Source organism: Peromyscus californicus, unplaced genomic scaffold, assembly GCF_007827085.1.
Source record: "Peromyscus californicus insignis strain IS unplaced genomic scaffold, ASM782708v3 Scaffold_8__1_contigs__length_139910024, whole genome shotgun sequence".
NCBI lineage: Eukaryota > Metazoa > Chordata > Mammalia > Rodentia > Cricetidae > Peromyscus > Peromyscus californicus.
In genome coordinates, this window is record NW_026294606.1 from 72,691,757 (window position 1) to 72,719,544 (window position 27,788).

Below are 27,788 nucleotides of genomic sequence, written 5' to 3' on the forward strand. Positions count from 1 at the left end.
ACAATCTTTACCTTTTATACATGTATATTCTAACATCGTGATTGTTGCAATTCCATCAATCAAGACACTACAGCTTGAGGATCAGAAGTTCAAGACGAGCATGGGCTATATGACAAGAACCTATCTCAAGGGAAAAAGAAAAGAAAACTCAGGCTGAAACAAAAACTTGCAGATTATTTAATTTGTTAGTATTACTTGATTTAAATTTCCTAGAGTTGCGAGATCATTAAATAATAGGATTTTCACTGGGCGGTAGTGGCACGTCTTCAATCCCAGCACTCGGGAAGCAGAGGCAAGTGAATCTCTGTGAGTTTGAGGTGAGTCTGGTCTACAAAGTAGGATCCAGGACAGCTAGGGCTACACAGGGAAATCCTATCTCAAAAAACAAACAAAAATAATAATAAAATAAAACAGATTTTAAAAATAGGATTTTTATCTTTAGCACAGGATTAAAGTTATTCAAGTAATTTCTTTTGACAATGAACCATTGTATTATTTATTATTATTATTATTATTATTATTATTATTATTACTACAAAAGTTTACTACAACGTACAACAGGTTCCAGGATAACACTTCATTCTAACTATAGATGGCAAAGATGCTATGGCAGGGCATCCAGATGTTTAAATAGGAATGGAAGAGGCTCACCGTCATCTCAGATATGAGGAACAGCTTGCTTTTTGCCAGATTTCTTAATTCCACTTGTGGCCATGGGTCCCTTGCCCACGGCCTGGGCATTTGGCTCCTCGGTTTCTTTTCTCCTCTTTTTGTTTCTGATCGGAAGTCTCGTCTTCCTCGTCCATTTCCTCAGCCTGCTTCTTGGGCTGTTTCAGGGGCTTCCTCTTGCCACCTCTGCAGCCTGACATGGCGCCGACAGACAGCCCCTTCACCAGACCCTCCCAAGCAATGTTTTTAAAAATTCAGTTTGAGAAGAACCTGGAGGTTAAAATAGTTGAGTAGCTTTCACATTTTCTGGAAATGTCACTTCTTGCCAGTGGCATGTCAGCCATGGTAGACGAGCCAGAGAACTGTTAAGGTGTCTGCACATTATGAGGTCTCTTATTTATTGAGTTCGACTGTCAGTTCTACAGAATGCTTTCTAAGGATGAGCATATATTCTTCACACATTGTTTACCAGGAGGCTTGCCTTTGCTGCCTATGTTCTGTTTCGATTTGACAGCATTCAGGAGATAATTATCAAGAGCTTCCTATGTCCTGACTTCTTTACATGTTTATTTTCGGTGGTGTCTTCCTCAGATCTAAAGGAGACCATGAATTCTGTTCAAGGCAGCTCTGAGCCACCGAAGAGAAGCCAGGAGCCAAGTTCACTCTGCCAAGTTGAAGAAAAGTTTGGGCCAGGAGTCATCATTGATCACATCCCAGCCATCATGTCTGAGGAATAGTGACAGAACTGGGTCCTTTCACGGTCATGTGACAGATAAATGTGGAGATGGCTAGTAGCAGACCACGGGTCTGGTGGTAACGCCAGGGGCTGGTACAGCGTATTGGCAGCCTTGACATGAGCATAATGGCTCATCCACAGAAATCCAGGTCTCCCCAGATGATCTGGGTAACTATGATGCAAACATTGGGCCATGGATTTTTCAGATTTAATGTTTTCATGAATGAATTTTTAGGATAGTAAGAAAAAACCCACAAGTCTTTCACCCATAACTTATGATATATAACATCTTCAGTTTGATTCATTCTTTATCTTTATCTAATTAAAGGTGTTTTGTGAACTACTTCCAGAAGTTTTGTGATGTGATCCTCCCCTCTAAAAATGAAGGATTTTGTTTCTGAGATAGAATATTAAAAGAACAAAGACTACTAAAAATGTATGAGGAAAAGCAAAATTATAAATCCAAATAGAATTTCAACATTGCAGCTCTTTAAATATTCATTCTACCTGAGCATAAATAATTTGGTTTCAGAAAGCTTTAACTCCGTTATAGTATTATTTTGGGAAGGCAGAGGTGGGCTTGAGACAGGGTTTTGCTTTGTATCCCAGGCTGGCCTCAAACTCACAATAATTCTTCTGCCTCTGCCTTCCAAGTCCTGAAATTATAGGCATGTGTCACTATGTCCTGTTGCTTATTGTTTTAACCATTACATTTAAAGCAGACACGCAGAGTATCATGAATCTACCAGAAAAGTACATAAAACTTTCTACAATTTACACAGTAATGTCTGAGTGTTGTGCTGAGATGTTTATAGATGAGAAATATCCCTTCCTTCCCAGCACTGGTCACAATACTGACTCAAAGTGCATAATTCACACACCATAAAGTATGTCACTCTAAAAAGTGTAATACAATGGTTTTAAAATACTTTTTAAACTATTTTTAGATTTATTTTATGTGTATGAGTGTGCTGCCTGTATATGAAGGTCAAAAGAGGGCATTAGATCCCATGGGACTGGAGTTAAAGATGGTTGTGAATCACCATGTGAGTATTGAGAACTGAACCTGAGTATTCTGCAAGAGCAACAAGTGCTCCTAACCACTGAGCCATCTCTTTACTCTCTCACAGAGTGTGTTAGTCAGCACAATAATCTAGAATCCAAACATTTCCACCACCTCCAAAAGAAACATTAGTAATTAGTCTGCGTTACTGCCTTACCTAGCCCCTGACCACCACTATTTCCTTCTTCTTTCCTTCCTTCCTTTTTCCTTCCTTCCTTCCTCCCTTCTTTCCTTCCTTCCTTCCTTCCCATCTCCCTTTTTTTTCTTTCCAGAGCTAGGGATCAAACATAGGGTGCTGATTTATGGATTTTTTTCCTTTAAGTGATGCATTTTATATAAGTGATACTATGCAATAAGTAGCATTTTGCATGTGATTTATTTCACATAATGTGGGAGGGTTAATCTCACTGACAGCTTGACTGCAGGGAGACACAGCTCTGGTTATGTCTGTGAGGGTGCTTCTGGAGAGGCTTGACTGAGGAAGAACTGTCAGTGGTGGGACAGGGACACTGTGACCCCTAACATATTCCCCTAGTTTGTTGGGACTGTGACTCAGGAAAAACCAGGATTCATGTGTTTGATGTAGACCAGTTTCAGGATTAGGCAGTTTATGAAGCAGGGCTGGACTGTGAACTGAATAGATTGTTTAGACAGGAGTCTTGGAGATAGAGAGGTGCTCAGGTCAGACACACCAAGAGCATGGGTGCAGGCTTCTGAAAGAAGAGATGAGTACAAAATAAGACCTGCCCGAGTGTGGGGACCAGCACCTCCAGAAAGGGAGCTATGGATTGTCTTAGCAGTGCCCATACATAGTCTACCATTTTGATGGCTCTCAAGTTACATCTCAAAAAGCAGCTAAGAAACTTTCTTCTTTTCTTTCTTTTAACAAATGAGGTGCTCTAGGGATGCCTTGGATGGAAATGCAATCTGATAAAAACAGAAGCCACCCAGGCTGCACAAGGGGCTTCACATGTATCTTTTCCCTGTAAATGGAGTTTCTCTCATGAGTTTCCTGGAAAACTTCAGGCTATAGCTAAAGAGGAGAAAAGGCTTTAAGCACTTGTTAATGCTGGAATTCTTGCTCTTTGCTGATGAGAGGCTATAACTGGATCTGGGGGTCAGGGGACTCCTTTCCCTTCTCCTGTCCCCATAAAATTCTCCTTTCTATCTTGGTCTACCATGAATATGCCTGGGGCCATCTCATAAGCTAGGGTCCTGGACTGAACAAGAAAGAAAACTGGAGAAAGCAAGATGAGCACCAAACATGAATACTTTGTGGTTCGACCCTGCAGATTCAGTGTGACCAGCCTCCTTATACTTCCCTGCCTTCTCCACCACGATGGCCTGGACTGGATGCTTTCAAATCCAAAGACAAAACCAACTCTTCTTTCCTGAATAAGATATGAGAAATGTAATGAACATGGTATGTTTTTAATGTTCATTCATGTTTTCAAGGTTCATTACGTTTTCAAGGTTCATTCATATAGCATGTGTTAGTACCTTGTTCTAGTTATGACTGACTTAAAATCCCATCATGTGCCTACGTCACGCTTTGTTTATCTGCTCTTTGGTGGATGGATAGTTTGGCTGTTTCTACTTTATGGTTATTATGAATAATATGACTGTGAACGTGGATAGACAAGCTGTAATATGGATACATATGTTTTCATTTCTCTGGGAGCAGAATGTCTGAGTAATTGCTCTGGTTTGAGTATGTTCCCCTAGGCTTCATGTGCTGGGAGATTGGACCTCAGAGTGATGACGTCCAGAGGGGTGGGGCCGGCTGAGAATTACTGGTGGCTGAATTACTGCCACCCTCATCATCTTAACCTGGTTTCCTCTGTTGCCATGGGATGACTTCCTCCCCTATGGCCATTGTGAGGCCATCTGTCATAGGAAAAACCTTCATCATAGATGTGTAGATGCTGGTTCTGTGCCTTTGACCCTCTACAACTGTGACTCAAGTAAACTTTCTTTTTCTTGTGTGTGTGTGTGTGTGTGTGTGTGTGTGTGTGTGTGTGTGTGCGCGCGCGCGCATGCAGTAAACTTTATTGATGGTATTCAAGAGAGTAGGGCTCCCTAAGCATACCATCCTCCTTCTCCCCTTCTTCTGGGGGTCTGGGATGGAACTGTGAGGAGAGATGCTCAGTGTTGGGGGATGAGCTGGGACAGGGACTCCTCAGCAGCTGAGAACCTCCCTCTTCTTCACACATTCTTTCTGGGGTGGGTGGTTCAGGGCTTCTTACTCCTTAGAGGCCAAGTAGACCATGAGGTCCCCCACACTGTTGCTGTAGCCATATTCATAGTCACACCAGGAAATGAGCTTTATGAAGTTGTCATTAGAGCAATGACAGCTCCAGCATCAAAAGTGGGAGAGTGGGCATCATTATTAAAGTCCTAAGAGACAACCTGGTCCTCAGTGGAGCCCAGGATGCCCTTTACTGCATCCTCAGATGCCTGCTTCACCACCTTTTAATACGATCCTACTTGGCAGCTTTCTCCATGTGGCATGTTAGATCTTCAACAGACACACTGTGGGTAGGAACTAGGGAAGGCCACGCCAGTGACCTACCCATAGAGCTCTGGGATGACCTTGGCAGTACCAGTGGATGAAGGGATGATGTTCTGGGCAGCCTCATGGCCATCACACCACAGCTAAACTGCTATATATATACACACATATGTATATATGTGAAGTATCCAAACTCAGATATTTGGTTATAATAGTAGAAAATAAATTAATATAGTTACCCTTTATAGGACTGTCAAAATGCTTTTCAAAATGTATACAAAATTTTATCTCAAAAGCAATGCACCATATGGATTCTAGAAGCTTTCAGTTCTACTTTTGTTATGTTTTTGTGCCATGCTGGATTCTAGAGCTTAAGGTCTTGACTATAATGGGCAGGCACTATACTTTTAAACACCTTCCCCCAAATCATCCCTATTTCTGCCAATGATTTACATCTCCCTCTCTAAATCAGATTAGCCTCTGATTCAAGATCCTTGATCTTCCAAAGGCTGGATTTATTTGTTTATACCGCCACACTCTGCCTAGCTTGGTTTTTGTAACCATCTTGGTAAGTATGAAGTATGTCTTATTGGAGTTCCAATTTATATTCCTGAATACCAGTGATACTGAGAATCTTGCGTGTTTATTGGCTGGGTTTTGGCCTGGTGGTAGTGGTGGTGGTGGCACATGCCTTTAATCCCAGCACTTGGGAGGCAGAGGCAAATGGATCTCTGAGTTCGAGGCCAGCCTGGTCTACAGAATGAGTTCTAGGACAGTCAGGGCTACACAGAGAAATCCTGTCTCAGAAAAGAAAAAAGAAAAAGACTAGGTTTCAAAAATTTACTGTTGTCTTACATAACTTCTATATACATATATTTTGGATACAAGTCCTTTATTAGATATATGACTTGTAAGTAAATACATTTTCCTAATCTTTATGATTTCTTTATGACATGCCCTGAATCACAGTGTTTCAATTTTTGATGAGACCCAAAATATCTATAGTTTGCTCTTGTTGTTAATGCTTTTAGCATCAGAACTAGGAAACTATTATTTAACTCACAGCTATGAGGAATTAGGCCAAACATTTTTTCTAAGGATTTTTATAATCTTAGCTCTTGCCTTTGGTGTAACAAGTCTTTCTCTGTACCAACAGACAGCTCCCAAATAATGACACGGAGACTTCTTATTAATCATGAATGTTCAACCTTAGCTTAGGCTTGTTCCTAAATAGCTCTTATAACTTAAATTAACCCATTTATATTAATCTATATTCTGCTATGTGGCTTAGCTACCTAATCTCCCTGCAGCTGATCCTGCTTCCTCCCACTCTGGCTGGTGACTCCTATGAGCCTAAATTCATCCCTCTGACTTCCTCTCTCTCTGCCAGAAATCCTGCCTATCCTCCTGCCTAGCAATTGGCCATTCAGCTTTTTATTCCATCAAATCACAGTAATACATCTTCACACAATGGACAAATATCCCACAACATTTCCCTTTTTTATCTAAATAAAAAAAGAAAGGTTTTAACTCTAGCATAGTAAAACTACATACATTAAGAACAATTATCAAGTAAGAAATACATTCATAATATCCAGTCCATTAGTATTTAGCAAATTCACAGAAAATACTCCATTATCTATCCTCTCTTTGTGAGTCCAAAGTTTTGTAACTAGTTTGCTTTCCATCATAACTGAGGAAAATTATAACTATAAGTATCTAGTCTTCAACCCCATCAGAGACCTGAGAGGGATATAATACTACCCAAGTAAACAGGAAGTATAGAGCAAACAACTTCAAAAACTATTGAAATGACAAAGACAGCTGGCTGCCTGGACAGCCATCCAAGGTTCCTCTGCAACATTGGGGCACCCATCATCGGCTGAAAGGCCTAGAACATGTGACTTTTCTGTGAAGGAGGAATTTTGAAGGACTGTCCTACCTTGTCTTAGCAAAGTTTGGCAGCTGCCTTTTTTTGTGTCCTGTTTGTCCAATTTGTACAGCATACTGTCAGCAGGTGAGGCAAGGGCAGTTTCTTGCCCAAATGGCAAGCTTTGTCACATTGAAAGCAAACTTCAACTGGAGGTTCTTTGATGTCTATCATCCTTTTTTGAAATAAATTGTTGCTGCTAGGAGCAGATGTGTCTCACTGTCATGAAAAGTCTTAGGTTATTAAAACATCTTAAATGATATATCCTGTAGGTCTCTGAAGTGTTTGAAGATCTCTATCTAAAATATATCTCCATTTGACCTTGGAAACATACCTAACATGGTCACAAATTTGATTGTTATAGATGACTAAATACTAACCTGCATTTCTTATTATCCTAAAGAGTTTGTAATTATAAATTTGATGGACTAGATATTTACAGTACATTGTTAAATCAGCTGCATTGGTACAATACCGTAAACAAGAGTAGAAAAATACAGTATAACAAAAATAACCTTACATTTTTATCAATATACAAAAAATACCTTAAATAAGAGTAGAAAAATACATACAGCATGTTCTAACGAAAATAACTCAAAATTGTATTGATATACAAAATCCATACCAATGTAAAATATTTGAGATGAGCAATTGCCTTTTTAGTTTAAAAGTAGATTCAATAATCTACCCTTTCCCCTATAATTTCTATACTATATCCCCACCTGTTTACCTTCAGAACGAAATCGCTGAATCAAATCTCCTTTGCTCAGCTTTCTCCCTGACCATGACCAACAACAACTTGCAACCAACCCCCCTAAATGTTAACAAACATCCATAATCCATTAAACGACCAAAAACCACCCACCCCACCTCTTGGGAATGTGGGCACCATATTCTCTACTTCCTCTTGTCTAGGGGCAATGGCATCTCTAGGGGAGCCTGAAAAGATTGAGATAATAGTCAAGTCTTGGGAGAGCTAGCTGTATTATTTTTTGTTTAGTCCCTGTGTGATGGGAAATGTGCAGAGACTATCTGAAGTCCTGGCTGGAGTAGTGTGTGAGGTTGGACCATGTCAACTCGCAGCTTTGAAATTGTTCTTGATGCAGAATTTTGAGGAAACTGCAACAGAAGCATTTTAAGAGGCTTGATCGCCTCAGCTACTTGTCTTTATTGGTGTCTGGTCCTTTTGTTCTGAAAACACACAAACTTTTAAAGGTAGCATACATATCTGCATTAACACAAGTAGGAAATGTGCTGTGTGCACAAGTCAGCTAAAGATGGCTTTCTGTTTTTTGTTTGAGAAGGTAAAAGTCATCTGTCAACTTTATAAGCCTGTTTGGACTGTATAACCAAAACCTTATCCATGCCATATGAAAGAATGGTATGTAATAATATAGTCATAAGGACTCTGTAGCTAACAAGATTTATCATGACTCATCCAGTTTCAGAGCTGTTCCCATATAGAGGGATCAGCATATACATCACGTGTCTTGTAGTCTTTCCTGTAGCCAAGATCCTCAGGTCTCCCCTGATCAAATCTGATCTTTATTAATTTTGAAGAAGTTCATAGCTTTTAGTTTCCTGTGGAAACAAAGGCATAACCTCTCCCCCAATGCAACACATTTCCTGACTTTTATTCTGAAGTTAAGATATCTTTAAAATGTATAGGCTAGTTTAATTCAGCAGTTTTCTCCATGATCCAATATTGCTCAGGAGCACTTTTTTTGTTCATTAACTTTTAAAAAATTCAAAGTCAACAAAGCATCACACAGGATCCAGACACCCAGTGTATTTCACATCCTTATGTGACTTATGGTTTTTATATTACTTTACTCTCTCTTTAAAGACTGTATTATTTTTAACCATTTTTATGACTATAATAGCCTTTTTCTTTTCTTTCTTCAGCACTTACACACCTTTTGAAGCATTTGTACCTATTTAGAGGTTTTCTGTGTCTGGACCTGGCTTTCTGTTCATCTGCAACTTTCTCTGACCATGTGAGCCAAATTTTAAACTGCTAGGCTACTCCTACATGGCTCTTGTGACTGGTTCTGACCCCCTCAATTCAGTGAGAGCCTAGCCTCAAGCCAGTGGGTACCAGCCCACACCTCATTTACTTACCCCAGCTCTGGGATTTGTTGTGTCCACATACTGCAGGCGTTTGTACCCAGTGTTGGCTGCTCAAATACTCAGCTGCACAGCATAACCTCTTAAAAGAGCCATACTTCCTTCCTTCTTTCTTTCTTTCTTGGATAACAAGTATGCAGACACCATTTATTTGATCCATAAGTACTGTATATTTGTTGTTTGCATTTACAAAACATCAAATATAAATAACCTGAAACTGTAACAAATACACAAAAATTGGCTTCCTACACAGACATACCAGGCAGTACAAACTGAAAGTTTGAGTAAATTAACATTGTTTTACATTAACATACACAGTGCCAGGTAACATTTAAAAAACAAGTTACAATGCATAGCACTTGACACTTCTGTGAGTCTTTCAGGTAAGAGTATGAAAATGATTAGATCTAGACTAAAAATAACTCTTCTCTAGCCAAAAATAAAGGCATAATATTTATAACCAGGTCTCAGTGTTCCTACCCCACAGTATTTTCCACTAGGATATGACAGCTAAGGCTATTTACGGGGAAGGCAACATGCATACGTCCTCTCAGCTCCTCACTGGTCTATCTGGCTTTGTTCACAGGGTCTTGAACACTACTCCTACATCAACACAGCAATACAGTGTCTAAGTCTTAGCAAATGGATGCTTTCACAGGAGTGGAACCAAAGCCACCGCAGCCTGTGCTTTCCCTCTGCTTCTGTACGCCTTATCTACCAGGGATACTACGGTTGCCAAGAAGCTGCATCTTCTGCATTTGGAGCTTATTTTATTTTATAGCTTTCTCAGGCCCTATGTGGATTTATGTGCCCCACATTGGGTGCCAACTAATATGAGTCTTTGTACTGACAGCCAGTTCCTAAGTTATGACACAGAGACTTCTTATTATGAATTCTTGGCCTTAGCTTAGGCTTATTCCTAACTAGTTCTTATAATTTAGTTAACCCATTTATATTAATCTGTGTTCTGCCACATGACTCATCACCTCATCTTTGTGCTGCCCATATTGATCCTTTCATGTCTGACTGGAGACTTTCACATGCCTAGATTCATCCCTCTGACCTCTATCTCTGCCAGAAATCCTGCCTATCCTCTCCTGCCTAGCTATTGGCCATTCAGCTCTTTATTATACCAATCACAGCAATATGTCTTCATACAGTGTACAAATATCACACAACACTTTGGGATTTTAATTTTTGTGCATGTTATAAGACAGGAAATCTAACTTGTTTTGTTGCATGTAGATATCCAATCCTTTCTTTACTGTATTGTCTTGACATACTGGTTAAAAATCAGTTGAGGGGTTGAAAAGATTGCCAAGTGGTTTGGACTCCAGTGTGGTACCCAGTACCAAGGTCTGGTGGGTCACTATCAACTCCAACTCCAGCCCTAGGGGGAATCTGATTCCCCTCTTCTGGCCTTCACAGGCATTAACACACATGGCATATACATACACATAAAGTAACATAAATGTTTACAACAAAATTACAACAATAAATGTATTAATTTAATTTTTTAACTATGAATTATATGGCAATGACCCATATTTAAGTAGCATGAGGCTCTTGCATGATTGTAGGTTCATGGTAAGTTTTGGGATTTAGAAGTTTGGGTCCACCATCTTATTCCATAGTAGGCTTACAAAGAAATGATAAACGAGGAAATAGATGAATGCTTGCAGTGTTTTTGAAGTCTCATTTTATTGGGGAAGGTAAGAAACACTGAGCTGGAAGTTCTTAGTGTATGTGTCGTAAGAAAAATGTATTAGGATTATGTTTTATAAATATACTTCTGGTTGTGGCTGTCTGGAAAGCATGAGAGACTTCATATCTGAGTCCCCTGTAACTGGCAGCATAGTTGGTACTCAGTAAATGCTCCTTGATGAACACCTTATCCAATGTGTCTGTAAGCAAACACACTGGGTTTCTGGCTGATAACTGCTAACATTTCCTGTTTTTCTAGTGTATTAAAGAACAAGTTCTAGTTTAGAATCTTGTTTTTTCTAAACTTCTGCTACTTTTCTGCACATAATGTTCTAGGCAGGTAACTTTCCAGGATGGAATCATTAGTTCTCTCATCCCCAGGGCTGCCTTTCTGGTGCTCTATGTATACTATTGGTCCCCAAAATGAATATACAGTTTAGCCCAGTGTACCATACTCATGTGAGCCAAAGGCGAAAGCGAGGCCCTATGTCAAGGCTTAGACCTTTTAGTTTTTGTGCCTCTTCCTAACTGGCACCTAGACCCAACACCTGTCTCCAAGGGACTTGGCACACTGTTTTGCTTTCTTGTGTTTACCTCAACTTGTTGCCACAGATTACTTGAAGATTTGAGTTTTCATATTTTCCTTATCTCCCTCAGGCTCGTGTTATGTTGACTAGCCCTGCTAGCCACACACTGGTACTCAGTAAATATTAATTGAAGATTATCCTGTCAACAGTATTTTCTTGTTTCACCACCCCAGTTACAGAAAAGCTGAAGGCTGAGTTTAGAGCAACATGCCTAAAAGCAAAACAATGGATCCCCAATAAGTCAGGGGCAAAATCTAGTCTTCCTTCTAATGGCAGTCATTTACTTTCTCCTCAATGAATTCACCTAGCAGGTTGAAACATTTGATAATCCTGAGTATCTAGCATGTCCTTGAAAGCCCTGGCTAGAGCCAAGAGACCTACATACCAATTTTGACTTCTTCACTGTCTGAATAATTTCAGAATTTATTTTCCATTTATTCCTTCATTCAGTAAATATCAGCTCCATCGTGTGCCTAGTACTGTGCTAGAGCAGGATTGTTGTGGAATATTCCTTTACACTGGGTGAGGATGTGTCACTGTGATTGGCTTAATAAAAAGCTGAATGGCCAATAACTAGGCAAGAAGAGGTTAAGCGGGACTTCTGGGAACAGAGAGGACTTGAAGAGGAAGAAAGGTGAGCCACCAGCCTGTTTCACAGGAAGCAGGACATGCAATAGGAGAGGTAAAAGTCAGGAGCCATGTGGCAGCATGTAGATTAATAGAGATGGATTAACTGAAGTTCTAAGAGCTAGTTAGAAATAAACCCGAGCTAAGGCCAACCTTTCATAATTAATAAGTCTGTGTGTCATGATTTGGGGGCTGGCTGTCCAAAAAAGCCTGCTATATGAGATGATCATTTCACTCACTGTGTTCAGAATCTAGATAGATATTAGCAAGCTGGAAGGCCATTGGGATGAACCCTCCCTCGTGGACTTTAGAACTCCCCCTCCCCCAAAACACACACCACACACCTAGAAAGGGAAGTGCCTCTTTATGATTTAAATTACCATGTAAAAGGTGGAAGTTTTTTTTTGAGGAGCATTAAGACAAAGCCACTTTCTCCCGGTCAAAAGAATAGAGTAAGAAAATTCTGCGTCTAACCCGGGGTGGAGGCACAACAGACTAAGCTATATTACAACGGGGAAGAGGAGGGATAATGATTCTCTTACTAATATGCTTTTCCTTCCCAGAAGACCTCACCCACACTGCAACCAGCCAGGCTCTTGCTAAGAGCACGGTGACCCTGGCCTTCCTGCTTTTCTGAGCTCTTTCAGAAAAGGGCAACTTCCTCTTCTGCACCGTTTACTTGAAGATACCAGGCATGCTTCTGTGAACACTGTGGGCTTTCTCACTTTTCTGTAAAGCTACTATTACCAGAATTACCGGTCACAGCCTGTGTTCGAACTCAGGTTTGGCTATCTTTCCTCAACAAGGCCACTAAAGGTGGACTGGAAAGCAGAAAAAGGAGGTTTATTCAATGAGGCCACACTGGACAGAGGGCCAAATCTCCAAATCCTGCCTTGGAGTTGAGTCTCCTGACATGAGGGTAAGGTTTAAATACAAACAAGAGCTATGGAATCAAACACTAGCAAGCCCACCACTCTCTCAGCTCCAAATTTCTCCTGCAATGTCATCCCCAGAAAATAAGTGTCTTCTCTGGTGGCCCCCAGGGCTTCAGCCATTTCTTCTTCTAGTGGTAGATCCCTGGGGAAAGTCTATTCTCTCTCTCTCTCTCTCTCTCTCTCTCTCTCTCTCTCTCTCTCTCTCTCTCTCTCTCTCTCTCTCTCTCTGTGTGTGTGTGTGTGTGTGTGTGTGTGTGTGTGCATTTTTTTTCAATGGGCTAATAGCCAAAGAGGGAGCATAAATGATATTTAGAACACACCCATTCCTGACCTGATAGGTGGATTACACCATCCCTTACAGGTCCAACAGCTGGCCAAACTCGATCGCTGAACCTGCTGGCCCGCCTTTTCCAGTCCTTATTTTAAAAGGGCACGGCTTTTTCTTTTTCCTCGCCTCCCTTTTCTGGCCACCTGCCATGATTAGCAGTTTGCCTACCCTCTCAAACATTAATAAAATTGTCCCCAAGCTTCCTTCTTTTAAAATCCTTTAAGGAGACTAATAATCCCCAAGGAGGGGACCCAAAGTAACAAACGGAACTTACATTCCAGTGGAATGGTGGCATGTAGCACAACCCACAGGCTGTTTTTCCATACCAAGAAATAGCCTCCAAATTCAGTCTGAATGTCTGGAAACTAAGTTTAACAGTGGATTGAAGCTCAGAATAAAGCAAACGCTACTGTTACCGTGAGTAGGTACCAGTCTGATATAAAGTTGTATATATATATATATATATATATATATATATATACGTGTATATATATACATATACGTATATATATCTTTCCTTTGCAAAGGAAACGCGCCTGTTTTTCATTTTTCTATGTTGTCCCACAATACAGGTTGTGAACCTCCCTCAGCCGCATCTACTTGGAAAAGGCCTTGAGTGGAATGCCATTTGGTATTCTGAGGAAAGCTGTTTTAACGACTTCCTTTCTCCCGTGCATTTCCCAGGTGACTTGAGTTAGGGGTACAGGAGCGTCGACTTTTGCTTACTTAGCCTGGGAGCAAGACCACGGTGAAGACTGGCCCTAAACACATGGACCCGAGGAAGGGATTCAAGACGTTGATGATTGCCCCAGGCCCTGCAAGTTTCAAAGCAGAGCTCCGTCCCTAGTCCGGAAGCTTTTAGAAACGTGTTTTTTTTTTTCCAACCTCCGCGTCTGCTCCCATCTCCGCCGGCCCCGCCAAAGCGCCACACAGCAGCACAAGCCGCACACACCAGCCTCCCAGGTACCTGGCAAGCCGGTCCCGGGAGTCCCGTTGGCAGCGCACTCACGGCGCATGCCCGGAGCCCAGCCCCCGCCCCGGCCACGCCCCTGAGGCCGCCCCCTAGGGGCGGGGCGGCCCCCGCTTGAATGGGGCGCGCATTCCAGCGGGAGCACGTGACGCGGCCGCGCGGCCTGAGGTAAACAAGCGCGGCCCCGCCTCCCACCGTCGGCGCGCCGCACTCCTGCTCGCGGGCGGGCGGCGCTCGGCAGCGCGGGCCGCTTCTCCAACCGTCCCCCCGCGGCCGGCGCGGGGCACACAGCTGCGGCGGCGTCCTGCGCCCGAGTCCCGGGCCGAGCGCGCGCGCCCTCCGGTGCCCTCTGGCCGCCCGCGCGCTGTGGCGCAGCAGGAATTGGGTCGCGGCCCGGGCGCTATTCGCGGCTCCTGACGCGGCGGCGGCGGCGGCGGCGGCCCGCGGCGCTGAGCTCAGCGCTATTCTCGGGCTCCCGGGGCACTGCGCCCGAGGGTGTGTCCCCGACCCGGGCTCGCAGCTATAAGGGGCCGCGGGCGGCCTCAGCCATGCAGCTCTACAGCAGCGTGTGCACCCACTACCCTGCGGGCACGCCGGGCCCCACGGCAGCCGCCCCGCCTGCCACCGCCGCCGCCGCCGCCGCCGCCTCCACCTTCAAGGTCTCCTTGCAATCCGCCGGCCCCGCCGCCGCCGCCGCCCCGGAGCCGGATACCGGAGAGCGCCCACCCGCCGCGGCCACCGAGCCCCGCGAAGCCGCCGCCGCCGCCGCCGCCATGCCCGCCTTCTCTGCCTGCTTCGAGCGGTCCGGGACCGCCACTGCCACCGCCACCGCCGCCGCCGCCGCCGCCGCCCCGCCCGGCGCGTGCTGCAAGCCGCCGCTGCCGCCGCACTTCACGTCCACGGCGCACATCGCCGTGCGGGCCCTGGGCGCCGAGCGCCTCCTGCTGCCGCCGCCCGCAGCCCCCGCGCCGCCGCGCCGCGGTTCCTCCGCCTGGCTGCTGGAGGAGCTGCTCCGGCCCGACGAGCCCGCGGCCCCGAACGCCGCCCGCGACGTGCCCGACAGGAACTTGCGACTGAGCGAGCACCGCCAGGCCCTGGCGGCCGCCCCGCCCCGGGCCCCCGCACCGGGCCCCGGCAGCCCGGAGTCCGGCCCCGGCCCGTGGGGCGAGGAGCGCCAGGCGGAGCGGAGTCCCCGAGGTTGGGACCCCCGGGCGGGCGGTCGCAGCGACGCCTCCGGGACCGACGCGCATCGACGGCACGACCCCGAGGAGGCCGAGGCTCACCCCGTACCCGCCGCGCTCTCACGGAGCAGCGGCGAGCCGGCCCCGAACGGCGCGGGCGAAGCGGTAGGCGCGCCCCGGGCGGATCAGAGAGACGAGAAGCTCGCCCTGTACCTGGCCGAGGTGGAGAGGCAGGACAAGTACTTGAGGCAGAGGAACAAGTACCGGTTCCACATCATCCCCGACGGCAACTGCCTCTATCGAGCTGTCAGCAAGACTGTGTACGGGGACCAGAGCCTGCACCGGGAGCTGAGGGAGCAGACTGTGCACTACATCGCGGACCACCTCGACCACTTCAGCCCCCTGATTGAGGGCGACGTGGGCGAGTTTATTATCGCTGCTGCCCAAGATGGGGCGTGGGCCGGGTACCCCGAATTGCTGGCCATGGGGCAGATGCTGAATGTGAATATACACTTAACTACTGGAGGGAGACTGGAGAGCCCCACCGTGTCTACCATGATCCACTATCTGGGCCCAGAGGATTCTCTAAGGCCTAGTATTTGGCTCAGTTGGCTCAGCAATGGACACTATGATGCTGTTTTTGACCACTCCTACCCTAACCCAGAGTATGACAATTGGTGCAAGCAAACCCAAATGCAGAGAAAACGCGATGAAGAACTTGCCAAGTCCATGGCCATATCCCTGTCCAAAATGTATATCGAACAGAATGCATGCTCTTGAAAAGTCTGAGGACCTGACAAGCCGGGGAAATGGCGTACATCAGTTGTGTTGGGAAAACCACACGAACTCTCATTAGGGTAATGGCACTTTTCAACTTCCTAGTAGATTGGCTGTAGGTGTAATGCCTTAATCAGTTTTTGAATGTTCTCTCAGAGCTGCAGGTTGCTGGGCACCTGAATGATGTTTCCTAATAGGTTTGGGTGAACCTGCTGCTATTTATAATTTGCTGTATAAAGTGAGCGCTACTTAATTTGCAAGCTGATGTCTCACGGTATGAATTTGTTCATTCCCGGTAGTCTATTTTCTATAAAAATGTATTTTTGCACATTTTTAAAAATGGGTGTACTTTAATCTATGACGTGTTCCAATTGCGAGAAATGGCTTTAAGCATAATCCAGAGAAGTGCTTTCTATGAAGTTTATTTCAGTTTGTGATTTAGTAGTTTACATTGTTGAAATATTTCACAATTCTTAATTATTTCAAATGGATATTTTGACACATTATGTTACCAGATGATTAGCCCATTCCACTTTGATGAAACAAGCGGATTTGTTGTTTGGGGGGAAATGTTATTTTTTTAGAACTAGTCCGCTTTGAAGACAGTTAAGGAAGGGATCGCTTTGGGACGATGTTTTTTTTTTTTTTTTCTTTAAAGGACAGTACAGGCCTTACTTGAATAGAAGTCTGCTGTGGCAGAACGATGATTCTGTACTCTGATGTTTAGATTGTCTGCTGCTCTTGATTGTTTTCTTCTTATTCATCAACTTCTTAGGAAAGACGTTTAACATGTATGAAATTTTGTGAGACGTCCAGTTTCCTGCATTATACAGCTTCTTGGTTTCAACTAAGATTTTTAAAAATGAGCCTAAGTAGCTGGGCCTGACAGAATGGCCATTATTTTTAGCAGGAGGCTACTGTCTTAATATTCTGTCATATTAAAGTTCTTCCAAAAGGCAAAATAAAATTTACCTTGTATTATGTAAAAATGTAAACAGCTTGTATGGTTTGCTGGGTCAAACAGTGTTTCCAGCCAAAAAAAAAAAAAAAGAATCTATATGTTGCCACTTTTAACTACCTTTAGTGTATTTATTAAGTAATGAAGTTTGTACTTTTTTATTTTGTAACATTTTGTGATTGTTTTTGTACAATAATGTATTTGTACAATATAGCAGTTCTCAGCTGATGGAATGGATAAATAAAATGTATACTTTTACATCTTTCTGGGTAGAGTGGTTTTTAAGTAACTAGGTCTCTAAGAACTTTTCTTAAGTGTACACAATTTTTTTTTTCCACCTGTGAAAATGCTCCAGAATCCTGGGAGGTTTCCCAAATTCCCACATGAACAAGAAAGTATCATTCAAAGGATAAATCTCAATGAAATATATTAAAAGGTGGAGTGACTCAAGAAGTTGCTCTTATTCTTTCTAATTATAATTCCTATCAAATTATAGCTGTACCTATTGGCTAATGAATAAGAAAGTGCAATTCACCAGCCCAAGTCTAATTAAATGTCATACTTTGTGATCCATTTTTTTGGCTTAGACTTTCCTGTATTAAAGAGTAGCCAAAGTAGTGTCCTGAATTTACTTTATCAGTTCCTCTTGGCAATGGGAATCTACTTTAAAATGTGTTAACGGGATTTAGTTGTAAAATGCATGTTATGGTATAAATATGCCCCCTTAAAAAATCATGAGTTGAAATTTAACTCCCACTAGGTGGGGCATTTGGAAAGAGATTAAGTCATGAGGGCTGTGGCCTCTTAAATGAAATATGCCTCATGAAAGGGCTGAAAGATTTAGCTTTAGGCCTTTTTAAGACCTCTGCAGTTGATGGATGCCTAGAGGCCACTGTCTTTGTAAAGGACTGACTTACCAGATAAGAAACATGTGGACTTCCCAGCCTCTAGAAAGGTGAGAAATTTCTTTTATAGATCACCCAGTTTGAAGTGTTTTCTTATAGCAGCACAGACTAAAAGACTGCACCTGTTTGTATGTTATCATTTGGATGTGAAGTTTATTGCAGAACAACAATAGCTAATTTAGATTTGTTACTTTTCAGTGGATTGCTTAAAGACCACAATTACAGATGCCTGAATCTGGTAACAACATGCTTGGAAGGATTACATTGGTTACACAGGAAAGGCAAAGTTGTCAGAAATTTAAATGTTAATTTTAGATCCCTAAACTTTTAGGTAAAGTTTTGTTCTGTTTTCACTGGTTACATAATTTGGTCAGAAACAAATGCTATTTGAATTATGCAGTTACCCTTTGTGTGCTTTATTGTTTTATGAACTTTGGAAATGCTGAGAACCTACACCAGAAAACAGAATAGATGATGTTCCTGAATTTTTTTTTTAAGTCTTTTACTGATTTAAATAGGTTTCCAGCCGGGCGGTGGTGGCGCACGCCTTTAATCCCAGCACTCGGGAGGCAGAGCCAGGCGGATCTCTGTGAGTTCGAGGCCAGTCTGGGCTACCAAGTGAGTTCCAGGAAAGGCACAAAGCTACACAGAGAAACCCTGTCTCGAAAAACCAAAAAAATAAATAAATAAATAAATAAATAAATAAATAAATAAATAGGTTTCCAAATCAGGATCCCTGGCCATTGGTCTCCACTGGGAAGTGTGAGGATTTTGACACAGTTTCTAAGATCAGATGACATGGTAGTGTGATACAGTGCAGTATTTATACACAAGGGCAATTGTCAGCTTTAGCCAATGCAATGTTAATTCAAAAGCATATATTTCTATATTTTTGGAGGTGAGTGATTTTTTTTTTTCATGTGAGATGTCAGTAGGGACAGTATTTGCTACTGAATATGAGAGGCTTGTTTTTAGTTGTCTGAAAAGTTTTCTTGCATCCTTCTCATTTGTTCGGTGTGGCTTAGTGCTTGTTTTGTTGTTTTTGGAGAAGGATATGTAGAGTCATTCCTTTGTATTTAATATTTCTTCTCTACTGCTGTGCCAGTTTTATATGTTAGTAGTGGCAAACGTGGATCAGTAAGCACAGAACATAAAAAGCTGAAAAGGTAGGTGATGATTCAGTTTGTTTGTTTATGCATTTATTTATTTTTTACTGTTCGAGACAGTTTCTGTGTAGTCCCGGAACTCGCTCTGTAGACCAGACAGGCCTTGAACTCAGAGATCTGCCTATCTCTGCCTCACAATTGCTGGGATTAAAGGCATGCACCACCACCATCTGGCTTGGTTTATTCTTATTTACCTTTATTTTAGCAATCAGTTTATTAAACATTCATTCCTTCAGTTACTCTTTGCAGAGTAGCCAAGAGGCCCAACCTTCTATGAAGGAGACAGTTGGTGCTGTGAGTTATAGCGAGTTTCCTTAGAGTTTATTTCCCTCTAAAACATGGGGAGGATAGGATGTAAAATAAACCCAACAAGCATTTTCAGGGACATTAGTGAGAAAAATCACACTATTAACTTGAATATTTTGTTGAAATGGCATATAGATTAAAACTATGATACAAATGGGGTGTGATAATACACATTTATAAATTCTATTTGGGAATTAAGACAGGAGGATCTTGAGCTGAAGGCTGTCTGAACTAAATAGTAAGTTCCAGGCCAGTCTGGGATCTGTAGCAAGACCCTACCTCAAAAGAACAAAAGTAACCAAAAACCCTACGATAAAATAATGGTTAATGTGCATTTGATTCCTAACTAAAATCCAAGACTGCAGGGAACTTTACGTTTTGGCAGAAGCCTAATATTTGAGTTTTTTTGTTCATTTTCTGCTCAGATGTTTCCTCTGAGATCTGTTTTACCTGTTTTAATGTATTTAATGGGATTGAGGGTTAAATCAATGTAGATAAGGACATGTGCCTGGGGTGCTTTCATTACATTTTTTCTGGACTTTGTTCACAGGCTTCACTTTTTTTAGTATAAAGCTTTCCTCCGAAACCACACTTTATAGAGACGAAATGCCTGAGGAGCCCATGACCATCAAGATTGGTCTGCTTCGGAATGTGTGAACAGCCCTATGATGAAAGGTTTTCTTTGTGATTTTTGTGCATAAATAAAAAAAAAGATCTTGAGATGATCTCACTGCTTTAGTGAAATATGTATTTTTCTCTTAATTTATCACGATACTAAAGTAGGTAGCAAGAAAGGCATCCAGGAAGAAGTGTTCTTATGCACAATTTTCTATGCAGGTGCTATGATTTGGGGACCTTGTAGTAGTACTTTCTTATCATAGCAGCCAGCAAATAATAATACAGAGACATTAATTATGAAAGCTTGGCCTTAGCTTAGGCTTTTCCCCAACTAGCTCTTATAACTTAAATTATCCTGTCTCTATTAATCTACATTCTGCCATGTGGCTGGGTTACCTCTGTCCAACTTCTTCCAAGTCTTGCTGGCATATCTCTGTCGCTCTTCTCAATTTTCTCTCTTTTCCCTAGCAGTCCCACCTAGTCTCTTTACCTAGCTATTGGCCGTTTAGCTCTTTATTAAACCAATCAGAAGGCACCTTAGGCAGAGACACATCTTTACAGTGTGTACACAAATATTCCACAACAGGACCTCCCCCAGAAAATGTGTTAGGAACATAGTCCCCAGGCATGTGTGACATTTTGAGAGGTGGAATCTTTGGTAGCTAACTGGGTTAGCGAATTAATGGGATATTGAGGGGCTGGCTGTGTTATAAAAACAGCTGTCTGGCTTCTTGCTCTGCTCTGCAGTTGATACCATCAGTCGTGTTTTGATATAGCAAGAAGGCCTTTGGAAACAGTTGCCATGATGCACCTGCCATCCCCAGGCTTCAGAACTGTGAAATAAACCCTGCCTGTAGTGCTCAGTTATAGCAACAGAATGCTGGCTAAGAGAAACATATCTAATCAATTCAGGAGTGGGTGTGTCACAGGTTCTCATTTAGCAGTTGTCATATGAAGATGTATCTAGACTAAGTCAGATAGTCACTGAGAAGCCAGAATACATGTATTTCAGTTTTAGCCCTGTGTATGTAAGTATAGTGGATGTTATGTTCACTGTTGACTCCTCAGGTTCCAACCCAATACCTAGCAGAGTACGTACTCAGCATCTGAATGAGGGAATAAATTGGAAGGAAATAGGAGCTTTGATAAATATTTAGTGCCTGGGTATAATCTCTAAAATGATTTGACTCTAATAAAAGTAGAGTATAGTCATTGATAAAATTATCTGGGCATTTTAAACTGAAATTATTGGTTATAAAACGACTGCATTTGGTTTGAAAACCAGGTCATCATGTATGGTAAACATACACTCTACCACTGAGCTACATCTCTATCCCTGAAGTATTAGAATTCTGTAATCAATGAACTTAGAAATAATAGAATTTATCTTTGTGTCACCTTTCAAATACCTTAAGAAATTAAACCAAAAGGACTTATTTAAATACAGAACTTGGATTAACTTGTGTTGAGTTTGAAGGTGTTGCCTGGTTTCAGAGTCTTGGTCTGGCTTGCTTTAGATGAGGCTACCCTAACCAAGTCCAGACTATAGCAGTTTCTAGCTTTGCTCTTTCCTCTCTAGAGCCTGGCCAGATATGCTGGACACATCTCAGGCATTCTTTTCAGCATGGTGTGTTGAGTAACACTGACAGCACGCTTGTGTCAGTTGATCAATGGGGCCAGGGTAAGTAGCATGGGTCACATCAAAACTGTCAGTGTATTTCCTCTGCTGGAAAGTGGGTCACTAGCAATTGTTCTCTGAGTAATAGATCAGAGAGAGAACTCACTGTTATCAGATCACTCTTTTGTAAAACTTAATCTGTTTTGTTTCTCACAATTGAAATTTCTAAATAAATGGTCAGTTTATGTATAAAAATGTAAGGTAAGCAAAGTAATTACTTTAGATGGAATTCCTTAAGAGTTTGTGTGCCTTTAGACAGTGACTGAAAACAGCTTCATCTTCCTGCATTGCCCTGCTTGATTGGGTCTGCTGCTCTGAGACTCAGTGGGTGGCTAAGAAGTGTCTGTGCTCACAGGCTTTTGGCTTCCTGGGAACCCCTGCCACCAGCTTCCCTCTTCCTTGTCCCCTCCAAACATTCTAGTTTCCTACAATGGCTACTCTCTGGTCCCAATTCCCCATAGTGATGTCCTACATCAGTTAGAGACATTAGGCTTCATTAGAGTGAACTCTAAAAGTTAACTGGTTTTTAGTTGTTTTTGTTGTTTTGTAAATTGGGACAGGGAGGCTCACCTATGAGACAAGTGCTTAAGCTTTAAGGATTTTAACCACTGCAGACAGCTTTACCCCCCACTGCCATTACCTTTTCTTTGGTAGTTGTTGATGGTATTGTGGGTTTGGCCAATGAAGAGGTCTCCGAATGCATGCAGTGCCTAATTTAAATGTCAAACACTGGCTATAGTAATCCTCAAAATTAGCACGGATTTGTCACATCTGGTTAATGTTCAGCTTCCTTCCTAGCAGAGGTAATCATTCATGAACCTATCTGCCATCGCCTCCTTTCTGTTCATGAATTTCTATGTTTAGTTCACTGCTCCACTAAGCTTAGAAGTAGTGCAAATTTTAGTCTTCACTCCTCCACATCACACTGTGCAGACTGCTCCGAGTATGTCCTTGTTAATACCTCGTGAATGAGTGTGAATTATGTCTATACCAGAAATGAGCTAGTCTTCCATAGCCCTTGCTGTCCATGAGAGTAAGCTACTTTTTTCTTTTGTTTACTGAAATGATCGAACAATTAGAATGATTGACAATTAGAATATAAACAATGGTGATTTGAAGAAAGGATGACATGGTCCCAAAGAAGTATATGCATTTGATATTTTAAAGCAATTGAAGTAGAAAATGCACACTTGTATGTGAACACACACACTTTTATGCTTTGAGCCAGATTCTTTGAACTGTAATTTTGAACCCAGGGTGCAAGTGGGTTGGCAGGGTATATACAGAGACGCCACCAGTAATGTGTACTTGAAACACTGATTTAAATCCAAGCGCTGATATTCCTCCTGAACTAGAATTCCCAATTTGAAGAATTTGAGGGAGAGAATATGGTTGCATTTCTTAGCTTTTTAAGGTGCCATTTAAGGCCCTGTACAAAGTAGGTAATTGTGAAGGTAGCTTCTACGAATGTGTCATGTCACACCCGTGCAGCCAATCTGTCAAATAAACTCAAAGGAGGCTTTCAGTTCTAACGACAAACAGGAAGCATTCACACTTTGGTTTCTCGCAGAGAAATATGAGCAAGCCTGGTGATGTCATAAGGATGAAAGCAGGAGGAAATGCCACAGCTCAGGGGAAGACTGCAGCCAGGAAGTTCTCATGCAGCCATCACTGCACTGCCTTAGCTGGCTTGCTGCGGAGAGCTCACTAGAGCTAAAGGCAGTAATCTTTTCATGACATTTCTTACTCTCAGCCACGCTCATTGCCTCGATAAAATACAGCATGCCTGAAGCAGAAGCCTCAGGAATAATTTACCTCAACTTCTAGGCCAAAGAAGAGAGAGGTTTCAGCTACAGGTTGAACTTTGTAAAAAGAAACTATTTCTCAATTTTTTTTTAATCTGTTCATTTTATTGCTGGTATTATTGGTCGAGGACAGCAATTTGCCAAGAGCTGACTTCATTGATGTAGAAGACAGCTTGACTCTACAAGAATAGACAGTTATGCTAGCTAGGCCAAACTGCTGTGACAAAACATGGATTTCTCTGTTTCTTAACAGATGTGAAGGGAGCAGTATGGGTTGGCATGGCAGCTCTACTCTCCAGCCCTGTCACCTCAGGCATGATGAAAGCTGGGTCACCACCACCACCACCACACCTAGAATCTAGCTGCTGAGGGAGAGAAAAGCCTCATGAGCCAACATGGTGCCGTTCACATCTGTCATCTTTGTTGGGCACCCAGCACACATTAGAACATTAGGCCTGGAAGTGTGTGGTGGCTTAGGACATTGTCCAAGAAAGGCGATTGAATTCTGGTAGAGAATAGTGGCTTTCCAAACCTGTCCTTAATAGAAATAGCTTAGAGTTCACATATCTTATGAACAAAGATATATAATACTGAAGTTTTTTTTGTAAATGAAGCAAATAAAACTAAGTTATTTCATATGAGAGTAAAATTAGGATTTAGGATTCCCTATGAACCCCCCAACAATATAATTGTCAGGTACCAAGTGTACCCATGCAAGGCTTTCCACATTTTCAAACTATTTTTCTATTTCCTTCTATTCTTAATTGTTCTTTGGTAGTGTATCAGAAATATCTTGAAAAATCTGTGTCCAATGTAAGCCATGTATTTCTTTAGAAAGAACAATTTAGAAACTTTTTTTTTTCCTTTTTAGGCTTTTTACAGACTTTGTTTGTTTAGCATATTCCTGGTTTTAGTTTTCTCTCTGATTCTGTTTCCTGAGTTTCTGCTTGCTTTTCCTTTAGAAGACTTGTGTGGGGGCTGGTTTGCTTAAAATTAGTTTGTTTGCTAATATTTGTGAACTCACTAATTTTTACCTAATTTTACTAACTTACTAAAATTGTATATATATATAAAAAGATTTAGCCTTGCTCTTTTCAACTTCGTCAGAAAGGAAAGCAGAGGAAGCTGTTGTAAGTATTGAGTGGGCAAGAGGCTATATAAAAGAGTCATACTTAGGATTTAACAATGAGACTAATCCTCCAAAATGAAATTTACTAAGAATCATCATGAATGGGTTGGCACAGACAAAGGGAATAATAACACACCTAGTGACCCATTTTCTAGGGAGGACAAAGGACCCTCCCAATGGAAACTGGGTAGCATATTCCTAGCAAAAAACCAATCAAAAGTAGTTGATAAAAAGAAAGTTGTAACTATCCTAAATATAAGGCTCTGCAGCCTTGTATTGTCACAGAGCAGGGCGGTGGTCTCTATGAAACCTAGGGAACAGAGACAAGTAACTACATTGTTTAGCGTGCCTTGCTTTAAAAAATTATTTTTGAGAATTTCAAACATCTATTCAATGAAATGTGTTCATGTATAACTTCCCCCATCTCTCTCCTCTGTAGCTGGTGTTTTCCTGCCTGGCCCACAGTCAGGGCAAATCTCTCTCACCTGCTAGTCCCACAGCCGCTCAGACCCAACCAAGTAAACAGAGACTTATATTGGTTACAAACTGTATGGCCATGGCAGGCTTCTTGCTAACTGCTCTTACAGCTTAAATTAATCCATTTCCATTAATCTATACCTTGCCACATGGCTTGTCGCTTACCGGTATCTTCACATGCTGTTTCTCATCATGGCGGCTGGCGGTGTCTCTCTGACTCAGCCTTCCACTTCCCAGCTTTATTCTCCTCCTTGTCCCGCCTACACTTCCTGCCTAGCCAATGGCCAATCAGTGTTTTATTTATTGACTAATTAGCAACACATTTGCCATACAGAACATCCCACAGCACTCCTCCAACTCCCATTTACCTCCCAACATGCCTCCTCACAACTTCCTGTCTTTTTTTTTAATAACCCATTAATTCTGGTTAGTGATGTCCATATGTGCATGTGTATGGGGTCAACCCTTGGAGCACCTATCCACTGCCAATAGCTTGTCAGTAAATGGGAGAGGGGGGCGCGTAGAGCTCATCTACCCCATCTCTGCTGTGATTTTGTGTCTTGTTTTATCTACCTCTTCTGTTTGGATCTTAAATTTTTCCCAAAGGTTCATGTGCTGAAGGGGGTTGGTCGCCAACTCACGGTGCTATTAGGAAGTGAGGGAACCTTGGGTAGTGGGGCCTATGGTACTTAGGTCATTGGAGCATGTTCTAAGGGGACACTGGAACCTTAGACCCTCCCTACCTTACTTCAAGGTCAAGATGCGAGCTCTTCTGCTCCCTACACACTTCCAAAGATAATGTTCTGCCTCTCTTTAAGACCTACTGGAGTGAACCACCAGAGACTGAAGCCTCAGAAACTCAGCCAAATGAACCTTTCCTCCTTTTAAGCTGACTTTCTCAGATATCTTATAATTACTGAAAAGTGACTCTCAAGTTAGGTCTGAAGGTATCAAGGGCCAGCCACACTGATGTGCTGAGTCACTTGGGAAAAAGAGAAAAAAAGAAAAAAAAAGCACTTTTTGGAAGTAGGAAGGAAAGATTCAACAAATACTGACTGCCTGAAGAAAGTACTGTGTGCAATGTGGTGTACACTTTCAGGCTGTACAGCAATAGTTATTTATTTAATAATTAGAGGTTGTAATCCCATCTTCCTCACAAATCACTTTGCTCTCCAGGGGCTGCTTTGGAGCAGTCAGCTGGGGTTTAGATTGTGGCTAAAGAACTTAGCACGTGCATGACCTTGAGTAAATTGGTTAACCTCTTTGACCTTGCTTCATCACTTGCATGATGGAACCAGTTGCTGTATCTATTTCAGAGGTTGTGGTGGTATTAAATTATAAATAACATTGTGTATCCACTGAATGTATTTTATATTTACTTCTATAATACTTTACAAGCACAAGAATGAACTAACTCTTTGTTAGGGTCTGCAAATCATCTCACAAAAGAGAGCCACTCACGTAAGAGAAAACAAGAGCATTTATTTCTCAAGAGAAAATTCCTGCATACACGGGTCAACCGTACAACAAAATGGCGACACCCTGAGAGCTTACCCTGAAAGAAGCTCACAGGCTCCTTTGAAGCCCAGATAGGGGAATTCCAGGGACAGTTAGGTCATCTCCAGCAAACATGATTGGCTAAGCAAGCAACTGTTACGTTAGTTTAAACTTGATTGGCTATGGCATCTTTGGACCTGTCAGGGCATGGGGAGGAGGCTGTGGTCCCAGTTTCAGCAAACTGGCAAACAGGAAGTGCAGAGCTGGAGGCCAATGCGGAAGGCCAGGGCTGAGGAAAGCCGTAGTGGTCAGTCAGGGTCAGGCCCCCAGCTCCACGCTTCACGCCCACATTCACCTAAGGTACCCTGCCTCACCGCAACTTGGGGCCAGCTCTGTGCTGCTTCCTTGCTGCCCTTTGCTCCACTGCCTGGTGTCGTCTCATGTGCATTTATGGGGACTAAAGAATTATCTTCCTTTGTCAGTCTAGATTGTGTTGAGCTATGGAGCAAATTGACATAGACAGATTGACAGGAAAAACCAATCACGCGTGTATGCATGGGAGTCCCACCACACATGGACCTTAAGAAGGGGCAAGCAACCAAAGGTCACGTCCTGTCTTGAGCTGAAGGGAAAGGAGTAAAGACTTAGGGGTCCTTAGAGTGGTAGATGCTCAACCTAGGGAAGGGAATAGGAGGACGTGCATGATGAATGAAGGTTGTCTGTGAACACTAAGAGACGGGATGGTTGGGCGTGGTATCAACCTCCAGGGTCCTTTCCTATGATCCAAGTTTAGTTGTCCCCCTGGTTGATAAAGTTCTTAGGGAAGGGACTCCTGAGGCTGAGCTCCTCCCAGAGGATTGGTCTTTAGACATGAGGGGAGTTCAGAGATGCATGTGGAGCACCCCCTTTCCCAAGTGCCCTCTGCTCAAAGCATATTTTGAGACCCCCTTTCCTGGGTGAGATCCTTCACACCGAGCATAGTTTATACCTCTCATCTTTATCCTTACTCTGATTTAAGATTTTTTTTCAATTTAAGCTTCTTTTGCCTTTTTCCATTTTAATGTGTATTTGCTTGTGTGCATATACATGTTTTGCACATGCAT

The 27,788-nt window shown here is 42.5% G+C and overlaps 1 protein-coding gene and 1 pseudogene across 1 annotated transcript; one reads left to right on the forward strand and one right to left on the reverse strand.

Annotated features, from left to right (window-relative positions):
• Positions 1–554: 554 nt before the first annotated feature.
• LOC128104047 (translation machinery-associated protein 7-like) lies at positions 555–13,738 on the reverse strand (annotated as a pseudogene).
• An 839-nt stretch (positions 13,739–14,577) lies between these two features.
• Otud1 (OTU deubiquitinase 1) lies at positions 14,578–17,362 on the forward strand. Its single transcript, XM_052728795.1, has one exon. The coding sequence runs from the start codon at positions 14,737–14,739 to the stop codon at positions 16,147–16,149; it is 1,413 nt and encodes a 470-aa protein (XP_052584755.1). The 5' UTR covers positions 14,578–14,736; the 3' UTR covers positions 16,150–17,362.
• The last annotated feature ends 10,426 nt before the right edge of the window (positions 17,363–27,788 follow it).

Bases quoted from the DNA above. Each gene is read 5' to 3' on its own strand.
- Otud1 (XM_052728795.1), top strand. From the start codon at position 14,737: ATGCAGCTCTACAGCAGCGTGTGCACCCACTACCCTGCGGGCACGCCG.